At 42.9% G+C, this 22,390-nt stretch overlaps 1 protein-coding gene across 1 annotated transcript; it reads left to right on the forward strand.

Moving 5' to 3' along the window:
* Positions 1-7,286: 7,286 nt before the first annotated feature.
* On the forward strand, positions 7,287-19,957 carry LOC127580549 (fascin-3-like). The gene is given in 7 exon segments (XM_052034135.1): positions 7,287-7,415; positions 7,982-8,672; positions 11,138-11,268; positions 12,954-13,021; positions 18,989-19,083; positions 19,086-19,160; positions 19,622-19,957. Coding segments are annotated over 7 exon segments (1,395 nt in total). The 3' UTR covers positions 19,828-19,957.
* The last annotated feature ends 2,433 nt before the right edge of the window (positions 19,958-22,390 follow it).

A 22,390-nucleotide genomic window follows, 5' to 3' on the forward strand; every position in this document is an offset into this window, starting at 1 on the left:
AAGAGCCGACAAACGCTCATCATACGTAAGCCCTTTCATTCCTGGAATCATCCTCGTAAATCTCTGAACCCTCTCCAACGTCAGCACATCCTTCCTAAGATGTGGGGCCCAAAACTGTGCACAATATTCCAAATGAGGCCTCACTAGTGCCCCGTAGAGCCTCATCAACACTTCCTTACTTTTATACACTATACTTCTCGAAATGAATGCCAACATAGCATTCGCTTTCTTTACCACTGATCCGACCTGGTGGTTAACCTTTAAGGTATCCTGCACAAGTACCCCCAAGTCCCTTTGTACTTCCGTACTTTGAATTTTCTCTCCTTCTAGATAATAATCTGCCTGCTTATTTCTGTTTCCAAAGTGTATAACTGCACATTTCTCAACATTGAATCTCATCTGCCATTTCCTTGCCCATTCTCCTAAATTATCTAGGTCCCTCTGCAACCTTCCTATCTCAATACTCCCTACTCCTTCACCTATCTTGGTGTCATCCTCAAACTTAGCCACAAAACCATTTATTCCATTATCCAAATCGTTGATGTACAAGGTAAAAAGGAGTGGTCCCAACACCGACCCCTGCGGCACACCAGTAGTAACCAGTAACCAACCAGAACGAGATCCTTTTATTTCCACTCTTTGCTTCCTGCCAACCAGCCAATGCTCCACCCATTCTTCTATCCTACCCGTAATTCCATGACCTCTCATCTTATTAATCGGTCTCTTGTGAGGCACCTTATTGAAGGCCTTTTGAAAGTCTAAATACACAACATCTACCACCTCTCCCTTATCCACCCTACCTGTGATTTCTTCAAAAAACTCCAATAGGTTGGTCAGGCAGGATCTTCCTTAACAAAACCATGTTGGCTAGGACCTATCTTGCCTTGCGCCTCTAGGTATTCCGTAACCCCATCCTTGAGGATAGATTCCAATAATTTTGCCACCACTGACGTCAGACTAATAGGTCTGTAATTTCCTTTATGCTGCCTCCCACCTTTCTTATACAACGGAACTACATTTGCGACCCTCCAGTCCTCCGGAACCATGCCGGAATCTATCGATTCCTGGAAAATTATCGCCAATGCCTCCACTATCTCTAAAGCCACCTCCTTCAGAGCCCGGGGATGCACCTCATCCAGTCCGGGAGACTTATCAGTCTTTAGCCCATTTAGTTTTCCTAGCACCTTCTCCCTAGTAATCTTAACTGAACTCAGTTCCATTTCGTGAGACTCCTGACTAACCGGCACATTGCTGATATCCTCCACGGTGAAGACCGATAAAAAATATTCATTCAATTCCTCTGCCATCTCACTATCGTCCATTACAATACCTCCTGCACCGTTATCAATTGGTCCTATATCAACCTGTGTCTCTCTTTTACTCCTTATGTATTTAAAAAAACTCTTAGTGTCCTTTCGAATGTTATCCGCCAACTTCCTTTCATAATTCATCTTTTCTTTCCTAATGACCTTCTTAGTTTCTCTCTGCAGGTTTTTAAAAGCTTCCCAGTCATCTGTCTTCCCACTAATTTTTGCTTCTTTGTACGCCGCCCCTTTTGCTTTTATTTTAGCCTTCACCTCTCTCGTTATCCACATTTGTGCCTTTTTTCCATTCAAAACCTTTTTTCTTGGAATATATCTATCCTGCAATTTCCTTATTTCCTGTAGAAATTCCTTCCATTTCTCCTCCGCTGTCCCTCCAGCCAGCTTACTCTTCCAATCAATTTGGGCCAACTCTTTTCTCATACCATTGTAATTTCTTTTGTTCCACTGAAATATCAATACACCAGTTATCAGCTTCTCCTTCTCAAACTTGAAACTGAACTCAATCATATTGTGATCACTGGTTCCCAGTGATTCCTTTACCTTTAGTTCCCTAATCACCTCCGGTTCATTACACAGCACCCAATCCAAAACAGCCGATCCCCTGGTGGGCTCTTCAACAAGTTGCTGTAGAAAAACGTCCCTTAGACATTCCACAAACTCACTCTCCTGAGCTCTACCGCCTTACTGGATTTCCCAGTCCACCTTCATGTTAAAATCCCCCACAATTATCTTCACATTGTCCCTCTGGCATGCTTTTTCTATCTCAAACTGCAACTTATCGTCCACTTCCTGACCGCTATTAGGGGGCCTATATATGACTGCTACTATTGTCCTTTTACCCTTGCTATTTCTTAGCTCCACCCATAAGGATTCCACCTCTTCTGACCCAATGTCCTTCCTTTCTATTGATTTCATATCACTACTAACCATCATGGCCACACCTCCCCCCTCTGCCTACCCGCCTATCCTTCCTATACACTGTGTACCCCTGGACATTCAGTTCCCAATCACATCCATCATAAAGCCATGACTCGGTGATTGCCACATGTCGTAGTTATTAACCTGTAGTTGTGCCACTAGGTCATCTATTCCTAATGCTATGTGTATTTAAATATAGTACGTTTAGTCCGGTATCTGCTATTGATTTTGTTGTACTTCTATTGTTCAGCAGATTATCCTGGCTTTCCACCTGTCTATCCTTCTTACCATCTTCACTACATACTATCTTAGACATGTTCCTATATACCTCATCCCCTATCCTAACATTCTGTATCCTAACATCCTGATTTGTTGTACTTCTATTATTCAGCAAATTATCCTGGCTTTCCACCTGTCTATCCTTCTTACCATCTTCACTACATACTATCTTAGACATGTTCCTATATACCTCATCCCCTGTCCTAACATTCTGTATCCTAACATCCTGATTTGTTGTACTTCTATTATTCAGCAAATTATCCTGACTTCTCACCTGCCTGTCCTTCTTGCCATCCTCATTGGACTTGTTTCTATAAACTTCCTCCCTTACCTTAACATCTTGTAACCTAACATCCTGGTTTCCATCCCCCTGCCAAATCAGTTTAAACCCTCCCCTACAACTAAATTAAACATTCCCGCCAGGATATTGGACCCTTTGGAGTTTAGGTGCATCCCATCCTTAGCGAATAGGTCATGCCTCCCCTAAAAAAGGTCCGAATTATCCAAAAAATCTGAAGCCCTGCCCCCTGCACCAGTCACTCAGCATGCATTCATCTGCCAGAGCTTTCTATTCTTCCTATCATTGACACATGGCACAGGTAGTAATCCTGAGATTACTACCCTTGAGGTCCTACTTCTCAACCCTTCTCCCTAATGCTTGTATTCCTCCTTCAGGACCCCCTTTTTCTACCTATGTCATTGGTACCTACGTGTACCAAGACTTCTGGTTGCTCACACTCTCCCCTCAGAATATTCTGGACCCGGTCCATGATATCCCGTACCCTGGCACCAGGGAGGCAACACACCATCTGAGACTCATTGTCGGTATCGCAGAATCTGCTATCCGTACCCCTTACTATAGAATCCCCAATAACCACTGCATTTTGCTTCCTCCGCTGGACCACAGTACCAGGCATGGTGCCAAGGTCCCGGTTGCTGAGGTCTTCCTCTATCAGGTCATCCTCTCCAACCGAATCTAAAATGAGATATCGGTTTTTGAGGGGGACCGCCACTGAGGTGCTGTCTACAAACTCTTTATAACTCCTGTCTATCTCCTGCTCGCTCTCCCTAACCAACTGAAGGTCATCGAGCTGCAGCTCCAGACTCTCAATCCGTTCCTTGAGGAGCTGCATCTCGGTGCACTTTGCGCAGATGTAGTTATCGGGGAGTCTGGTATTCTCCCAGGGTCCCCACATCTGACACTCCAAACATAAGACCAACCCTAGATGCATACTGCTGAATACCACTGAGTTCAACAAATAAACTAATAACTTACCCCCTCTCTGTTAGTCTCACCTCTTTCCCGCTCTCGCCGAAGCCCCTTGAGCAAAGCCTACCCGCTCTGCTCCCTCTTACTCCGCTGCCCGCTCCAACGCTGCCCGCTGGATATGGTCGTCTGCTTTTTAAATCGCCCTGCGTGCTTCCGAGTGACGTCACGCGCCTGCGCAGGCACTCACCGCTATCCCGAGCGCTAGAAGAAAAAAAACTCGCTCCTCGTTAATTTCCGGCATTCTCCGCTCTCTGGCCTCTGACCTGCTGTTGTAATCACTGTATTCGGGTGCTGGTCAAGGAAAGGGTTGACAGTGAGGGACTTGGATGGAATGTCAGAGGGAGATGGTTAGCCTCTCCTAGATATTGGTCATTCTCTGTCTCATTGCCACTTGGACAACTTTCAGGAGCGGGCTGATAAATGGTAAGGAGTATTTACACCATGAAAATATTGTGCGCAGATTGTACAATCATTTGTGAACGTCCTCACTTCTGAGGTTCTGATGGATGGAAGGTTATTTTGAAGTAGCTGAAAAAGGTTAGGCCTAGGATACAGCCCTGAGGAACTCCTGCGGTCCTGGGGATGGGATGATTGACCTCCAACAATGAGAGCTATTTTTCCTTTGTTTCAATTAATGACTCCAGGCTAGGAATATTTTCCTTTCATTTCCTTGTCTATAGTTTTCACATTCTTTCAAAGGCTGCTGTGATGTCCAGTGGAGCAACTTCACCTCATTACTGGAAACTCTACTCAAGTTTGGACCTAGGCTCTAAGAGGTCTGAAGCTGTGCCCTTGGCAGAAACCAAACTGAGCACTGGTGGCAGGTGAAGTGTTTCTTGTAACACCATGGATGACACCTTCCATCAATTTGCTAATGATCAAGAGAGTAGACCACTCAGCCATTAATTAGTTGGATTAGAATTGCCTTATTGTGTGGAAGGCTGAGATATGATCTGATAAAGGTCATAACACAGTGGAAGGATTTGATACAGTAATTGTAGAAAAGATGCTGCCACTTGATGGGAATTCAAAATTATAGGCCATACGTTATGAGACAGTCACTGACAAATCCAATAAAGGATGCAGAAGAAACCTCTCAGATTGGTTGGGATGTATAACTAGTTTCCAAGGGGATTGCTTGAAATGAATTGGAATGGTAAGTTAAGTAAACACATAAGGGAGAAAAGAATAGAAGGATATGTGGTAATAGGACCAACTGAAGTTAGATTGGAAGGAGTGTGGGGTGATGATAACATAAACAGCACTACAAACCTATAGATATGGCCCTTGGCATCTCAGTGATGTAAATAATATGCAACTTTCTCCAATGCATCTCTCTGATGCCTTTTACCTTGTTCACCCCAAATTGTTTCTGTTTCCTTTCTTTCGAAGAGGTGTTGACCAAAACTCACTTCCACAGCCACACCTCCTTCATTAGAGTTACCTGGTCAAGCTTGGTCTTCACCATATTGCAGCTATTCCTTCCCTAGCTCTCCTGCTCTCCACAATTTAAAACATTTTTGCAGTTCAAATGAAGGGTCATTGACCTTGTACATTAACACTGTTTCTCTTTCCACAGATGCTGCCTGACCTGTTGGATATGTCAAGTATTTTCTGTTTTTGTTTCAGATTTCCAGCATCTGCTGTTTTGTTCTTCAGTGTATTTTTATATTGTGCACGTAATCAAAACATAGATGGGTTTTGTAATGACACCTGATCCTTGGTTCAAAACCTGTCCAAATACCTGCCATGTGAGCTTGAAGTAGTATCAACAAACATTACAAAATATTTCTGATGTTTAAAGTTGCCACGACAAACAGTCCCCCACCTGTTCCTGCATTCTTTCATGCATTACATTGTTTAGTCAATGAAGGCCAATATTTGGTGTGGTCAGAATCTTGAAATTCCAGTTGCTTAGTATCAGGAGGATGTACACCTGCATCAGGATGCTTTTCTTTAAATGCCAGAGGACTAATTAAACTCAATCTTTTATTAAATTATTGAATGATGGAACACAAAAGTGGCTATCCAGGCCATCATGCTTGTAACTGGATTTGTACAAGAGTCCATCCATTTAGTCATACTGCCTCTATTTTTCCCCCATAGCTCTACTCGCACTGCCCCTCATCCATCCCTTTTCACCTCCCCACCCATATCCCCATTTCAGCTATGCATTTCAGATTATAACAACACTCATCACCTGAATCCAGTCTGCCTGTCTGTTAACATCCTTGACATCACGTCAGGCAGCCACTTAGCAGAATCTTTCCTATTGAGTAATTCTACATATTGCTGCAAATTATGTTAGCAAAGCCCTTTCCTCCCATCCTTTGCCCAAAGCTGTCCTTGATTGAACAACCAAGGCATCATCTGCCCACCATACCCCTGCTATTTATGACATCAGGAAGACAGCCCCAATCAAAGTCAGCTGATGGCACTGCAGGACACAAACCAAGAGGAGGTGGTGGCAGTGATTGCTGGTGGAGGAAATACTAAGGGATGAGCAGATTCTCATGAGAAAGAACTTGTAGCTGATTGTTTGGTGTTGAGCAGTGTGAAGAGTGCTATTAATCATTGCCATGTCAAACACTGATGCCATTAGCATTGGTCTGGTAACCCATTGTGGCAAATATTTGACAGCTGAGCTGTTTGGAAATCTTGTATCACTGGCCACAACAACACTTGGTCCGAACAGGTAGCTATTCAACAATGAACAATTATGTGGCTGAGTACTTGAGTGTAAACTAAAAAAAATTATAGATGCTCTCTTACCTGGATTTAGGCATTGGAGTGGATCAATGATGTGGCAAGTGTTGTGTTGAGATAACTGATCTCAAACTTATCATTAACTTACCATCAGTATTGCTGAACTGAAGAGGAACATTGAGCCAGTTCTGATAATTATCCTACAGTCCTCCACCGTGCTTAAGTGGATATGGGATGAAAACATGACCATGCTTTGGTGTGATGCCCTTCACAGTTGAATTCATTGTTCAGACTCAGACTTGAAGACTAACTTTGTGCCGTGGAATTGTGCCTCAATAACACAAGCCATCACCTTCAGGGAAAGGGGAGTATAATGGAAAACCAGAGGTGATAAGGTTGTTGTGAGAGCTTAGGGGATTTATGGCTTTATTTAATGGAGATATAAAATAAGTTATTTGTACAAAAACCTATATGATGCTGATTACACCTCCCCCTCCGTGCTTCCAGCTAGTATTCAGTTTTGAGGCATTACAGTTTAGAAAGGATTTTAATGTTGAGGAATAGACACAGAGGATGTTGGCTGCACTGATACTGGGAGTAAGGGATTTCAATAATGTAGAGGGCTTGGAGGGATTGGATTGCCTGCTTAACTGCAGAGCTCCTTAAAGAGATAATTGAGAGTTTAAGATCGTGAAGTGTTTGTGCAATAGGAGAAGCTGTTTCTCACGTCAATACAGAGAATAACCAGAGGCATAGATTTAAGGTAAGATGGAAGAGCCAGAATCAAGATGGGGGAGAACATTTTTTCAGAGCAAGTTAGTGTGACCTGGATTGCACTGTGTGAAAGGCTGGTGGATACTTCTGAAAGGAAACTGGATAAATACTTGAATTGGGCAGCTGTGGGGAAGAGCAAGGATGTAGGAGTAGTTGGGTAGCTCTTTCAAACCACATACATGAAGGGCTAAGTAGTCACTTTCTGAGCTGTACCTTTATAAGATTCCAAGAGATTCAAAACTGATAGGTTATAACCCTGAGGAAAGACTCATTAGAAAATAAAAGATCAAAGAGTCTTCTTTAAAATTATGAAGCATTCTGAATGGTTCAAATGCACCAAATTTTCCAGTTGTGGGAGAGTCCAAAGGGAGAGACTATGAATATTAAGTAATCAAAAGTAAATTCAATGGATTCATCCAGGTTGGAGGGATAACTGAATTTGGAAAATGCCCATCTCTGGGAACAGAATAGAGTTCAATTGTGATAGCTCCTGTATCTAAATAGTATTTGGACATCATTCTCCAGACACGTGAATAATAATAGCCACAGAGGCAAGGTACTGGTACATTGTTGCTCCAAACATGAATGATAAAGTGGGATTGGGGAGTGGTGTTGGGTACAAGGAATTGGATTGCAGGTGATTATTGTGATTTTATTTGAAAGGTTGGTGACCAAAACTGAAACTTGTCTCTCATTTTCCATTGTGCAGATCTGGGATGTGAAATTCAAGTCAACTGAAGGGCTTCGGGTCCTGGTTGAACTGACAGCATTTAATGGATTAGCTCTGCAGTCTGACGTAAATGGCTCCATTAAATGTGCTCCTCCCAATGAGCTGAGTTTGTTTCTCTTGGAATATCAGTCTAATGGATCTTGGGTCTTCAAATCTTTCAAGTTTGGAACTTATCTTGGCAATAATGTAGATAAAGTCCACTGCATGCTGAAGAATGCAACTAAGTCCCAGCAATGGATCCCACATCTTAGCACCCATCCCCAAATTGCACTGTACCACCTCCAATCCAGGACTTATGTACAGATGCACTATACCCAAGGCCAGGCCTTTGCTGATGCTCCAGCTCCCTTTTCTGAAGAATGCATCTTCTTATTTCATTTTGAGAATGGAAAGTACCATCTCCAAACAAGTGACTTCCATTACCTGTCCACTGAAGGTCAACTGCTCAACAAACCCGCAAAGCAGACAGCTTTTGTTCTGCATCTGAAGGCTGGTTACATGGTCACCTTGTCTGCTGGAAAGAAAGGGGTCCTGTACCCTCACTCAAGGTCTGGTCTTCTCTCAGTGGGAATGTTTCCATCAGACCTGCAAGCTGTATTCATCATCAAGAGACCCAAGCCTTGGATCACACTGAAGACCAGATCAAAGAAATATGTGACGATTAATTATGGTGAGAAATTTGGAGGGTAAAGCTTGTACAACTGTATTATTGATTTTATAATTTATTCCAGTAACTTGCAAATGACAGTTTTTTAGGATATTTATCTATGGTGTAGAGTTTTGAGTTGGAGTTTAAGGTTTAAGCCTGTCCATGATATGATCATGGGATCTAGGCTCCAATGTCTAATATCTGCACTCTCATAGGTATCAGAGGCATTATGGCAAAAAATGGGCCACATAGTCCACCAATTGGCTCTCTGTAGAGTTCCATTTCCCTGCAGGAGCACAAAAATGGGTCATTTGGTCCAACTACCCTTTGCTAGTGTTAGTGTTCCACAAGAGCCCCCTCATACCCCACTCCAATGTGCTGTTGTTGCTATTAAACCACAACTACTTAAAGTTGATTAAGTTTCCTTTTAAAGGAGTTCTATCGTACTCTGGCCAACGTTTCGTGCTGGACCAATTCCAGTTTGTTTGTTTTGTTTGTGGGACCTTGCTGTGTCACGAAGGCACATTTTCAACAGAAGTAGTTACTGAGATGCTTGTGAAGGTGTATGCTGAGGAACATTCTTGAGAAATAAAGAATGCATTCTACCTGCAGAATGTTTTCAGCATTTGAAATTTGAGCATTATCAGCTTATTGACAGTTGAGTAAACAGCAGTCAATGTAGAATTAGAAGGGGAAAGCATGTACCAGGATATATTTTGATCCTCAACAGACTGTTGACAGATTTCCCCATGCAAGTCTGATAGTTAAACTGAAAGATTCAGGGATTTGGAGTCAACCTTGGGATTAGATAGGAAATCAGTTAAAAGATAAAACAAGTACTTGTTTGGAGAGGGATTATAGGACAGTGCTGTGATACTGTAGGAATGTCTGTGCTGTGAGTGAGCCTCAGGTATTAGTTTTTCCAAGTGACATAAATAATCCGGATTCAAAACCTCAACACAGTCAAATTTATATTTGATACCAAACCTGGAGGGAAATACAATCAACTCAGTAATTAAAGAACGTGTTGGGCAAGGTAAGTGGGCAGAATTACATCAGGTTAAATTTAATGCAAGCAAGTCAGTGAGATGTATGGCACATATCGCTCCAAACCCCTCCCATCCATGTACCTATCCAAACTTCTCTTAAATGTTACAATTGAACCCACGTCTACCACTTCCACTGGCAGCTCGTTCCACACTCGCACCACCCTCTGAGTGAAGAAGTTTCCCCTCAGATTCCCCTTTCACCCTTTCACCTTTCACCCTAAGCCTATGACCTCTAGTTCTAGTCTCACCAGTTGACATTTCAGATCGAGACCCTTCATTAGGACTCAAAAGGTTCCTGATGAAGGGTCTTGTCTCGAAACATCGACTTTTATTTCCCTCCATGGATGCTGCCTGACCTGCTGAGTTCCTCCAGCATTTTGTGTGTGTTGCTATGCAACTGGAGGTTCTGTTGAATGCTGCGTAAACTGCTCTCGCTTGGTGCTTGTGTCTGGGTGCAAACCTCTCAAGCAAGCCAGCTCCAGGGTGAAGTCCTGAGTAGCGCTGGGCTGTTCCAAACATATCACCTTGCCCCATCCTCGGAGTTCAAATCAAGCCACAGCCCCAAATTTACTGGTTGCCAAAACTCTCAAAAAGATTAAATGTGAGTATGACATTCACAAACCTTAAAAGCCTATTAAAATCATACTCACCAATAAACAATGTTAGAAAATATTAAAAATGTTTAAGAAAATTTGAAAAAAACGATAAAACACAAAAACATACTTAATTCACATAAATATGTGAGTGTAAATTGTAGCCCCCCCCCACCCCCCCCCCCCCCCTTCTGCCTCACAGCTGTTCTTCATCATTCAAATGAATGGCTATTTAGATACTCCAAGTAGAGGATAGTGCTGGCTCAGGTTAAGTGCTGGGAAATCTGCACCAGTTTCCCAGAGGACTCCACTGCAGAATGCAGCACTGGAGTGCAGTCAGGAAATCACCAGTAATCAGTTTTACAAATTCCACATGAAACTGCCAACATTTTTATGAAAGATTTAGATTGCTGTGTTTACCAAGTTAAAATGCTGAATAGTACTGACACAGTTAGTTGCACAGTAATCAGTCCTTACTCTGTTGAATCAGTAATGTTCCTGTGCAAGAATGACGAACTTGCCTTAGGACATGAAGTACTTTTGAAGTGTTGTCACTAATGTACTACAGCAAAGGCTTCCAAAAAACAAGGTGATTAAGACCAAATAATTTTAATTTCAGAGATGTTGATGAATACTCACCACAACACCATGAAATACGCCTTTGCTCTTCTCTGAAACAATGCCATGAGATCTTTACAACTACCTGAAAAGGTAGACAAGGGGCTTGCTTGACTTAACATCTAATCGTTAAACAATCATTCAATTTTTCTGTTACATTTTCTGATCAGGAAAGTAAAATGTAAGAAGCATAAGTTGATACATACTGAAATCTCTTTCCTCCTAGGAGTGGAGGTTTATGCCCGTTTTGAGAATATCTCTCAGCTCTCGCTCTTTCAGTTTGAAGCCAGCCTGAATTTGGACCATGTTAGATTAAGAACAGTAAATGGACAGCTTCTGGTGCAGGTGTGTCACATGGTATGTCACAATAGTTTCAACACAGTATTGTCCTGTGCTGTATGGTGGAGTCATGCAAGCTTTGACTCATGCTGATCGACTTTATGTACGGAATGACTCGCTAGGCCATTTCAGAGGGCAGGTAAGGGTCAATGTCAGTGGGTTTGGAGTCACATAATGGCCAGACTGGGTAAGGATGACAGATTTCCTTCCTGATGGATATTGAGGAACCAGATGGGTTTTTATGACAAGCCAGAGTTTCACTGTCACTGTTGCTGATGCTAATATTATATTCTAGATTCTTTTTATTTAATTACAGGAGTTTGGTGAGTTTGCTGATGACGACACAATGTTCAATTCTGTTCACCACTTCTCAGCCTGCATGCAGCAAGATGTCGACAACATCCAGGCAGGAGCAACACACAAGATGCTGGAGGAACTCAGGGGGTCAGGCAGCATCTATTGGAGGAAAATGGACAGTTGACGTTTAGGGTCGGGACCCTTCATGAGTCCGGATGAAGGGTCTTGACCAGAAACATCAGCTGTCCATTTCCCTCCATAAATGCTGCCTGACCCGCTGAGTTTCTCCACCATCTTGTGTGTTGCTCCAGATTCCAGCATCTGCAGTCTCTTGTGCTAACATTCAGGCAGGGGCTGATGAGTGGCAAGTAACATATATGTCTCAAAAATGATAGTGCTCTCCAACAAGAGAGATCCTAATCACCTGCCTATGACACTCTGTGACATTACTGTCACCAAGTTCCCCAGCACCAATATCCTTGGGTCTTGTTTGACCAGAACCCTCAAGCTGACAAGCTACATGAATGCCATAGTTACAAGAGCAGGGAAGAGGCTGGGAATCCTGCAGCAGGTGACTCACCAGGCAACCCAAAGCCTTTCCTATGTGTATTGTACCTGGTTACACCAGTACCGCTGTCTCTGAACATAGTGAGAGCATAACTTTCAAACATTTCTCCAATCCATTTGGAGTTTTCTCAGTCTATGCTTCCCCATTAAAGTTGACCTGATTTTAAAGTCTGCAACAACAAAGCAGGCACACCACATAACTCTTCTGTCCAACAGGATCACAGTACATAGATACACAAGAGAACAGTATTTTCACATATACAGCCACTCTACAGGAGGTAAGGACCTCCTTATGAAGGGGAGGGAGTACTGGGAAGAGGGAACAGAGGGAGGCAGGGAAGTTGGAAATAAAATAATTACCCTGAAGCTTCTCTGGCTGAGCCAACAACTTTCCCTTTGCCTTGAAGTTGAAGTTTAGCAAATGCTGAGATGGTGGAGGGTTATGGGCTGGAGGATGTTCCAGTGAGAGGGAGGGCTGAGGCCATGAATAACTGATACAAAGATGGGAATACAACATCAAGGCATTTTCAGGCAGGGAGATAAAAAAGCTCAGCGATTACAGGAAGAAAATGGGTGAAAGGGTCTGGTTGTAAGTTAGCACAAGGGCAATAAAGTTATGGATAAGTGGAAGTTTACTATGGCTGGTGTGGTAGAATTCAGCAGAGGCTGGTTTTGGTCCCTAAACGGGTCCACTCCAACCTTCCTTGGAAATTGCAACAGGGACAGCTACAGAAATCCTGGGGGATTTCATCCTGAAGCACTATGATTTATTAAAATACCAATAGGAATCTGAATTTAATGATCCTTAACTGTAAATAATTGTCTGACTTTTTGAGCAGCGGAGACAAGCTGCCATCTTGGCTAATGGGAATGATGCTGAAGAGGCCACTTACTTCACCCTGAAGTGGTACCAAGGCAACTAACTTTACAAGCTGCGAACAAACTCTACTTGACAGCGAAACCCATTGGACAGGATCATAGCCAGTGCTGAGCAACCAGGTAAGGAGACTTTAATGCAAATTACAGTAAAGTTGGAGTTATGCCATTTAGGAGAGGTTTCTCCAGTTGCAGCAGCCAAAGCAGCAGAAAGGAGGAGCTAGCAGCTTTTGTTTTAAAGTTGTCTGATTGGCTAAGTGTGTGGCAGCTCAGCCAATAAAAGGAAGGTAGGGTAAAGTGGAGTGGCCATTGTGAGAGTGGGCCAGTGTAGGAGTGGGAATCTGAGGCTTTGGCTCAAGAGGCTTTAGTGAGGAGGCACAGATGAGTAGCAGGTAAGAACAGGTAAGGTTTTTATGGTAGTTAAATAAAAGGACACCAAATTACAACTAATTAAATAAAGCAGGGATGCAGGATCAGGTGATGTGTTGTAGCTGCATGATGTGGGAGCTGGTAGACCCCATTTTGGTTTCTGGTGACCATATCTGCAGCAAGTGTTGGTTGCCTCAAGGAACTCACGCTCAAAGTTAGTGACCCGAAATCTGAGCTTCAAACGCTGCGACACATCAGGGAGGGGGAGAGTTACCTGGATGCTGTGTTTCAGGAGGCAGTCACACCCATTAGATTAACTACTTCAAATCGGTCTGTGGTCAGTGACTGCGACTGAGGCAGGTAGGGGGATCCAAGAGGTAGTGCTGGAGGAGCCTCAGCCCTTGAGCTCGTCCAACAGGTCTGAGATTCTTGCTCCCTGTGCGGATGAGAATGGGAGCTGTAGGAAAAGTGAGCAACTGAACCGTGGCACTGTAGTTCAGGAGCCATTCAAGAGGGAGGAGAGAAGAGAAATGTAATTGTGATTGGGGATAGTATAGTAATGGAATAGACACAATTCTCTGTTGCAAGATCAAGAGTCCTAAAACTGTGTTGCCTGCCTGGTGCCTGGTTCGGAACATTTCATCTGACCTCCAGAGGAATTTGGAGTGGAAGGGAAAGATCCAGTTATCATGGTCCATGTGGGTACCAACGACAAAGGTTAGAACAAGGAAAGAGGGTTCTGCTGAGGGAATTTGAGCAGCTGGAGACTAAATTAAAAAGCAGAACCAAAAGGTAATAATCTCTGGATATTTGCATTAAAGTCTCCTTACCTGGCATAGGGTCAATAAGATCAGAGAGTTAAATGTATGGCTCAAATATTGGTGTGGGAGAAGTGGGTTTGAATTTGTGGGACATTGGCACCAGTATTGGGGAAGGAGGAAGCTGTTCCAATGGGACGGGCTCCACCTGAACCATGCTGGACCAGGGTCCTGGTGAATCGCATAACTAGGGCTGTGTATAGGGCTTTAAACTAAGTGGTGGTGGGGTGGGTTCAACAGATTTGGAGAAGTATGGATAAAGTCAAAGGGAAGGAGAGTGCAGGAGAGGTTACTGAAGTCTCCAGAATAAAGAATAAGAAAGAAAGTTTAGAAAGGGATAAGAATTTAACTTTCAAGCAATATGGGGACAAATTTGAGGTGGTGAATACAGGACTGAAGGTGTTATATTTGAATGCATACAGTATACAACATAAGGTAGATGAACTTGTAGCACAGTTAGAAATTGGCAGGTATAATGTTGTGGGCATCACAGAGTCGTGGCTGAAAGAAGATCACAGCTGGGAACTAAAATCCAAGGATACACATCCTATCGAAAAGGCAGCCAGGTGGGCAGAGGGGGTGGAGTGGCTCTGTTGGTAAAAATGAAATCAAATGCTAAGAAAGAAGTGACATAGGATCAGAAGATGTAGAGTCCTCGTGAGTAGAGTTAAGAAACTGCAAAGGTAAAAAGACCCTGATGGGAATTATGTACGGGCCTCTGAATAGTAGCTGGGATGTGGGGGACAAATTACAATAGGAGATAGAAAAGGCATGTAAGAAGGCACTGTCACGGTGGTCATGGGAGATTTCAATATGCAGGTAGATTGGGAAAATCAGGTTGGTACTGGATCCCAGAGAAGGAATTTGTAGAATGCCTACGAGATGGCTTTTTAGAGCAGCTTGTGGTCAAGCCCACTAGGGAAAAGGCAATTCTGGATTTGGTGTTGTGCAATGAACAAGATTTGATTAGGGAGCTTAAGGTAAAGGAACGTTTTAGGAGGCGGTGATGATAATATGATAGAATTCACCCTGCGGTATGAGAGGAAGAATCTGAAATTCCAGGTATCAGTATTACAGTTGAGTAAAGGTAACTACAGAGGCATGAGAAAGGACTGGCCAGTATTGATTGGAAGGGGACCTTAGCAGGGATGACGGTAGAGCAGCAATGCCAGGAGTTTGTGGAAGTAATTCGTAAGACATAGGATCATTTCATCCCACAGAAGGAGCATTCTAAAGGGAGGATGAGGCAACCGTGGCTGACAAGGGAAGTCAAAGACAGCATAAAAGCAAAGAGAGGGCATACAATATTGCAAAAATTAGCAGGAAGCTAGAGGATCGGGAAGCTTTTTAAAACCAACAGAAAGCAACTAAAAGGCAATGAGGGGAGAAAAGATGAAATATGAAGGTAAGCTAGTCAATAATATAAAAGAAGATAACAAAAGTTTTTTCAGATAGATAGGAGTAAAAGAGAGGCAGGAGTGGACATCGGACCGCTGGAAAATGACACTGGAGAGACGGTAATGGGGAACAAAGAAATGGCAGACACACTGAACAAGTATTTTGCTTCAGTCTTCACTGTGGAAGACACCACCAACTTGCCAGAAATTTGAGAGAGTCAGGGGGAGAAGTGAGTGTAGTCAGTATTACTAAGGAGAAGGTGCTTGGGAAACTGAAAGGTTTGAAGGTAGATAAGGTACCTGGACCGGATGGACTGCACCCCAGGGTTCTGAAAGAGATAGCAGAAGAGATTGTGGAGGCATTAGTAGTGATATTTCAAGAATCACTAGAGTCAGGAATGGTTCCAGAGGACTGGAAAATCACAAATGTCACTCCATTCTTTAAGAAGGGAGGGATGCAAAAGACAGGAAATTATAAGCCAGTTAGCCTGACTTCAGTGGTTGGTAAGATGTTAGGGTCCATTATTAAGGATGAGCTTTCGGGGTACTTGGAAGCACATGATAAAATAGGCTGAAGTCAGCATGGTTTCCTTCAAGGGGAAATCTTGCCTGACAAATCTGTTGGAATTCTTTGAGGAAGTAACAAGCAGGATAGACAATGGAGAGTCAGTGGATGTTGTTTACTTAGATTTTCAGAAGGCCTTTGACAAGGCGCCTCATATGAGGCTGCTAAACAAGATAGAAGCCCATGGTATTACAGGAGAGGTACCAGCATGGATAGAAGATTGGCTGACTGGCGGAAGGCAAAGAGTGGGAATAAAGGGGGCCTTTTCTGGTTGGCTGCTGGTGACTAGTGGTGTTCTTCAGGGGTAGGTTTTGGGTCTGCTACTTTTCACGTTGTACGTTAATGATCTGGATAATGGAATTAATGGCTTTGTGGCCAAATTTGCGGATGATACAAAGATAGGTGGGGAGGCAGGTAGTGTTGAGGAAGCAGGGAGTCTGCCGAAGGACACAGGTTGCGAGAATGGGTAAAGTGGCAGATGGAATACAGCGTAGGGAAGTGTATGGTCATGCACTTTGGTAGAAGGAATAAAGGCAGACACTATTTTCTAAACGGGGAGAGAATTAAGAAATCAGAGGTGCAAAGGGACTTAGGAGTCCGAGTGCAGGATTCCATAAAAGTTCATTTGCAGGCTAATGCAATGTTAGCATTCATTTTGAGAGGATTAGAATATGGTAGTGTGGAATATAGTAGTGTAGGGGCAGCACAGTAATGTAGCAGTTAGCTTAACCACTAATACAGCGCCAGCGACCCGGGTTCAATTCCCGCCGCTGTCTGTAAGGAGTTTGTACGTTCTTCCCGTATCTGCGTGGGTTTCTTCCGGGTGCTCTGGTTTTGTCCCACATTCCAAAGACGTACAGGTTAGGAGTTGTTGGCATGCTATGTTGGCACTGGAAACGTGGTGACACTTGCAGGCTGCCCCCAGCACATTCTCAGTAACGCAAAAAGACACATTCCACTGTGTGTTTCAATGTACATGTGACTAATAAATAAATATCTATCTATGTATCTGTCTATCTATCTATCTATAAAAGCAAGGATTTAATGCTGAGGCTTTGTAAGGCATTGGTCAGACCACATTTGGAGTATTGTGAGCAATTTTGGGTCCCATGTCTAAGGAAGGTTGTGCTGGCATTGGAGAGGGTCCAGAGGAGGTTTATGAAAATTATCCCGGGGATGAAAGGATTAATGTGTGAGGCTCCGGGCCTGTACTCGCTGGAGTTTAGAAGGATGAGGGGGGATCTCATTGAAACCTACCGAATATTGAAAGGTCTGGATAGAGTGCACGTGGAGTGGATGTTTCCAGTAGTGGGAGAGTCTAGGACCAGAGGGCACAGCCTCAGAATAGAAGGACATCCCTTTAGAACAGAGATGAGGAGGAATTTCTTTGTCCTGAGGGTGGTGAATCTGTGGAATTCATTGCCAGAGACAGCTGTGGAGACCAAGTCATTGGGTATATTTAAAGTGGAGGTTGATTGGTTCTTGATTAGTAAGGGCGTCAAGGAGAAGGCAGGGGAATGGGGTTGAGAAGGAAAAGTAAATCAGCCATGACTGAATGGTGGAGCAGACTCGTTGGGATCGAATAGCCTAATTCTGCTCCTATGTCTTACAGTCTTATCAGAGAGAAGTTGGAAAGTACTGTGGGAAATCTGGTTTGACTGGGGATAATCAATAATATATTTTTATTGGTGTAGGTTCCAGAGATTTGTAGCATTTTAAGTCATGATAGTATGTACTTTGGAGGGAAGCTGCAGGTGATGGTGTTTCCTTGCACATGCTGCCCTACCCTTCTTGGCGGTAGAGACTATAGGTTTGGGAGGTCCTGCCAAAGAAGCCTTGGTGAATTGTTGCAGTGTATCTTGTGAATGATGCACATTGTAGCCACATAATGTTGGGCATAAACTTTTAAGATGGGTGCCAAAGATCTTTACAGCAATGAAGTACTTTTGAAGCACAATCAGCTGCTATGGAGAAGACACTACAGTAATGTTGGTAGAGAGCTGAGCCACCAGGTACAATCTCTGCTGTTCTGTGAAATAGTGCAATGGCACATTTTATATCCACCAGACAGAGCAGAAGGGACCTTGGTTTAAGTTTTTATCCAAAGTCAGTATTTCTTTGTTCTGGGGCTGGGAGTGTCAGCCTGCATTAAGTGTTCACATCACTGGAGCGAGCATTTAATCCACAACTGTATGAGTCAGGGCTGGAGTGATATCCACTGAAATCCAGTTTTTATTTTTAAGGAGCAGTTTGATTAATTAGTTTTCTACAGTGGTACAGATTCAAGGAAAATAATATGAATTACCTACTTAGGATTAATATGATTCTTAATACATGCATTCCGGTAACGCTATTACTATCTTGGGGTTCGTTGTAAGGTTGACAGTGGAAATATCAGATTAATATTTGCTTATAACTCCTTTGTAAAATAAACTGACTTGATTCTTCTGAAGAATGCAATGAGATTTTAATGACTCCATGGAGAAATCTGTAGATAAATTCGTAAATCAGGGTTTGCTAGATTTCACTTAGATTTCAAAACCAGGATGTTGACATTCGACAGGTGGAGACCTGTGACTGCTAATGGAGGCAATTCAAGTTACAAGAAGGATTAAGGACCTGAAATGCAGCATTTCTCTTTGTGATTTACTATCTTTAAACTCGCTTCTCTAAATGCTTCATTGTGGTATGTTGCAAAGAACTCCCTATCTTAATCTGTATCTGTGTAAATAATATTTTGAGTATCTTGATTTGCGCCTTTTCACTGCCACCTTGCCAACTAGTGAAAACAATTTGTTACGCTTTAAACTATGGACCCCTCAATGACTGTCTCTGGGTCTCTTTTTCAGGACCCAAACGGAAGAGTTCACTCTGAGGCTGATGAACCGCCCATTTGTCATTCTCCGTGGTAAATGGGGTACATTGCCACCGACTACCATGCACCCCAACTACGGTGCAGCAGAAACAAGTATGAAATCATTCTACTGACACATTGCAAAGGAGGATTCTATCATTTCCAAGGCAAGTTGCTGGTTCACACCACATTGTCAAAAAAGCCATGGAGATACCCTTGCTACTAACTCCATCCTGCTCCCTGGCCACTCCCCTGGCTGGAGAATGGAGAGAATGTGTGGTTGGTAGTTTAGCTTGGACTTGGATCAGATGTTGATGCTGGTGAACAAGCGAGATAGAGTTGAGGGAAGAAGAGAATCCATGGCTAGGGAATAGTGCCAACAGAGAGAGCCAAAGTCATGGCATTATCCAGCCACCCCATTGTAACCTTCTCTGTCCTAACAGTGCCAACCTCCCATCAGTCACTTCTTGTGATGTAAACATGCTCAGTTAGCTGCAAATCTCTGGAACCCCTGTATTGTTTCTCTCACTGTTTTATTTTTTTCTCTTATGAAATAAAGATAGCCAAATGGTGAGATAATCCTTTCTGTCAGCAGGGCACATAATGAAAACCTTCTTTCATTATTAAGGGACCAATGGGAAGTTCTGGACTGTGGAGCCAAATGGCAATTTTTCAGTCACAGGAGATGTTCCTCTGGATTTCTGCATCGAAATTCATGCAGACAACCTTCTGGCAGTCCGAGCTCCGAATGGTTGCTATCTGAGCAGTGACCACAATGGCTTGCTGAGTGCATCGAACATGGTTATCAACAACGAAAATCTGTGGGAATTCTAGACCCCATCTGTACAGAGGTAAGTGTGGTGATGACCTGAAAATGGGTGATGTTGTGGATAGTGAGGTGGGTTGTTTATGGCTACAACAGGATGTAGATCACTTGGAAAGATTGGGCAGAGCATTGGCATATGGACATTAATCTTGACCAGTGCAAAGTGATGCATTTAATAGGACATATACAGTAAATGCTAGGACATTAAGGAATGTTGATGAATAGAGGGACCTTGGAGTTCAAGTTCATAGTTCCCTGAAATTGGCAACTAAGGTAATCATATGGTGAAGAAGGCCTATGGCATGCTTGCCTCCATTGGTCAGAGCATAGAATATAAAAGTCACAACTTTACAAAACACTGGTTAGACCATACATGGAGTATTGTGTGCAGTTCTGGTGCCACACTACAAGGAGGATGTGTTGACTGGAAAGAGTGCAATAAGGTTTACCCATGCTGTTGCCTGGTTTGGAGGACTTAGTCATGGGAAGAGATGGGTAGGCTGGATTTGTTTTCTCAGGAGTGAAGGAGGCTGGGGGACAATCTGATAGAGGTAGATAAAAGGCAAAGATAGGGTAACGTGGTCAGAATCTTTTTCCCGTATAGGAATATCAAAACAAGAAGGCATCGGTTTAAAGCGAGAGAGGATATGAGGGGAAAGTTTCTTACACAGAGAGTGGTTGACATTTGGATCACACTGCCAGAGTAGGTGGTGGAATCAGATACAGTCACTATATTTAAGAGTAACTTAGACAGGCACTTAAGTCATGGAAGGATACGGACAATGCTGGCAGATGGGACTAGAGTAGTTGGGCAGAAAGATCGGCATGGATGTGGTGGGATGAAGGGCCCATTTCTTAATTGTATGACTATGAATCTATGACTCTGAGATGTGAACTCTGCCTTCCAAGGGCTCCTGGCCACCTACTGTTCAGCTTTCCTCAAAGATTTCTCAAGAGTTTTATAAAATCTTGGGTAAATAATTAGAAAGGCATTGCTCTGCTGAAAATTCAGTGAGTTAGGCCAGGAGACAGTGATTTTTGTCTTCAATAAGAATGGGCCTGGTATGAAAATGTCAGTGCAACTCATTCCCGTCAACCTTTGGCCCACTGTGATTTTGAAGGAAACAGACAAATGGCATTCCTGTCTGACACTGCTGCAATTTTACTCTAACCTGCAATTTGCAATCACTTCATCTCCTGACCAAAAATCAGTCCCACTCTTTCCAAAGATTTGACACAGATTTCAATTTGCACCACATCTACATTTATAACCCATTTAAAAAAAACTATTTTCTTTATCTGCTCTTCAGGTTAACATTTCCTATTATTAAGTCCCATGTCCATCTTTAGAATGGAAATTGCCCTGTGAAACTGGTCCCTCTGTCAGCCCTACTGCCAGTGGACACAATACAGCTCAGCCACTGGCAGGAGGGCAAACTTACAGCACGACAAGTTTACAAAAGGCATTTCAATTTTAAAGTCAGACAAAGGAATTTATGGTGGAATACAATCACTGAAATCAACATTAAAAGCCTTGGGTTGTATTGCAGTAAACAAAGTTTACTGTGAGGCAGATTAGAAACAGGTGAAACTGGAGAAAGAGATCATAAAATCAAGGTTAAAGCATCCTGGCAAATTTTGTAAGCCTGCATCATAATTGTTACATCTCTGTCCCCAATTTTCAACTAAAGGCCATTTTTAAATTAAAATTCCAGCTCAGACATGGAGGGGGTGAGTGCCATGGTTGCATATTTTAATTCTATTCTACTTTGTATGTTCAGGTGACACTGAGAGGTTCAGAGGAACATGGGGACCAAAGGTTAAGGGTGCCAATCTACAAACTGCCTGGTTCAATGATGTAGAAGGTGGTTGAAGAAGTTTTACTCTTTTCGCAGAAATACTGTTCAATGTAAAATCTGTAAGTAAATGATGCCTTTATCTCCTGGATAAGTGGACTGAAGTCTTCCTGAATTTTGCTGTGTGAAATATTGAGGGGAATGGATTTTTATGAAGTTCCCTTTTCTCAGAATTTGTTCTTCTTGAGCATCACATGGTGGCAGAGGAAAAGGAGTTGGGTGAGTAAAGAGGCTCTCAGGTAAATGCTGATTCCAACCTGAGATTATCAGAAGGATACCCCTTTCCTTCCCTTTTCTGTGTTGGGACTGTCAGTGGGATTCATTCATTTTTTTTAGCTTGCTCTATTGGACATGGGCTTCACCACCAGGGTCAGAATGTGTTGTCCTCTGAAGGTTAACTGTGTAGCTTCTTTGGCCATTTCAGATGGCAGTTAAGAGTTGATTATGTCATGCCACATAAAAGTCAGAGAAAATTTCCTTCCCTGAACCACACGTGCGGACCCATTGGGTCTTTGCAACAATCTAATGCTTCAGATTCACCAGAATGGGATGGATTAATATCTAGGCTTTTTATTTATTTTTAATGGGATTCAAATTCTCAAAAATGGCAGGCTTTGAACGCACATCCACCAGCTTATTAATAATCCCTTAACAAAACTACTGCATTGTCATAAGTACCATATGCAGCATGCGGTGCAGCTTGTAGAGCTGTTGT

This window comes from Pristis pectinata, chromosome 19 (genome assembly GCF_009764475.1).
Source record: "Pristis pectinata isolate sPriPec2 chromosome 19, sPriPec2.1.pri, whole genome shotgun sequence".
Lineage (NCBI taxonomy): Eukaryota > Metazoa > Chordata > Chondrichthyes > Rhinopristiformes > Pristidae > Pristis > Pristis pectinata.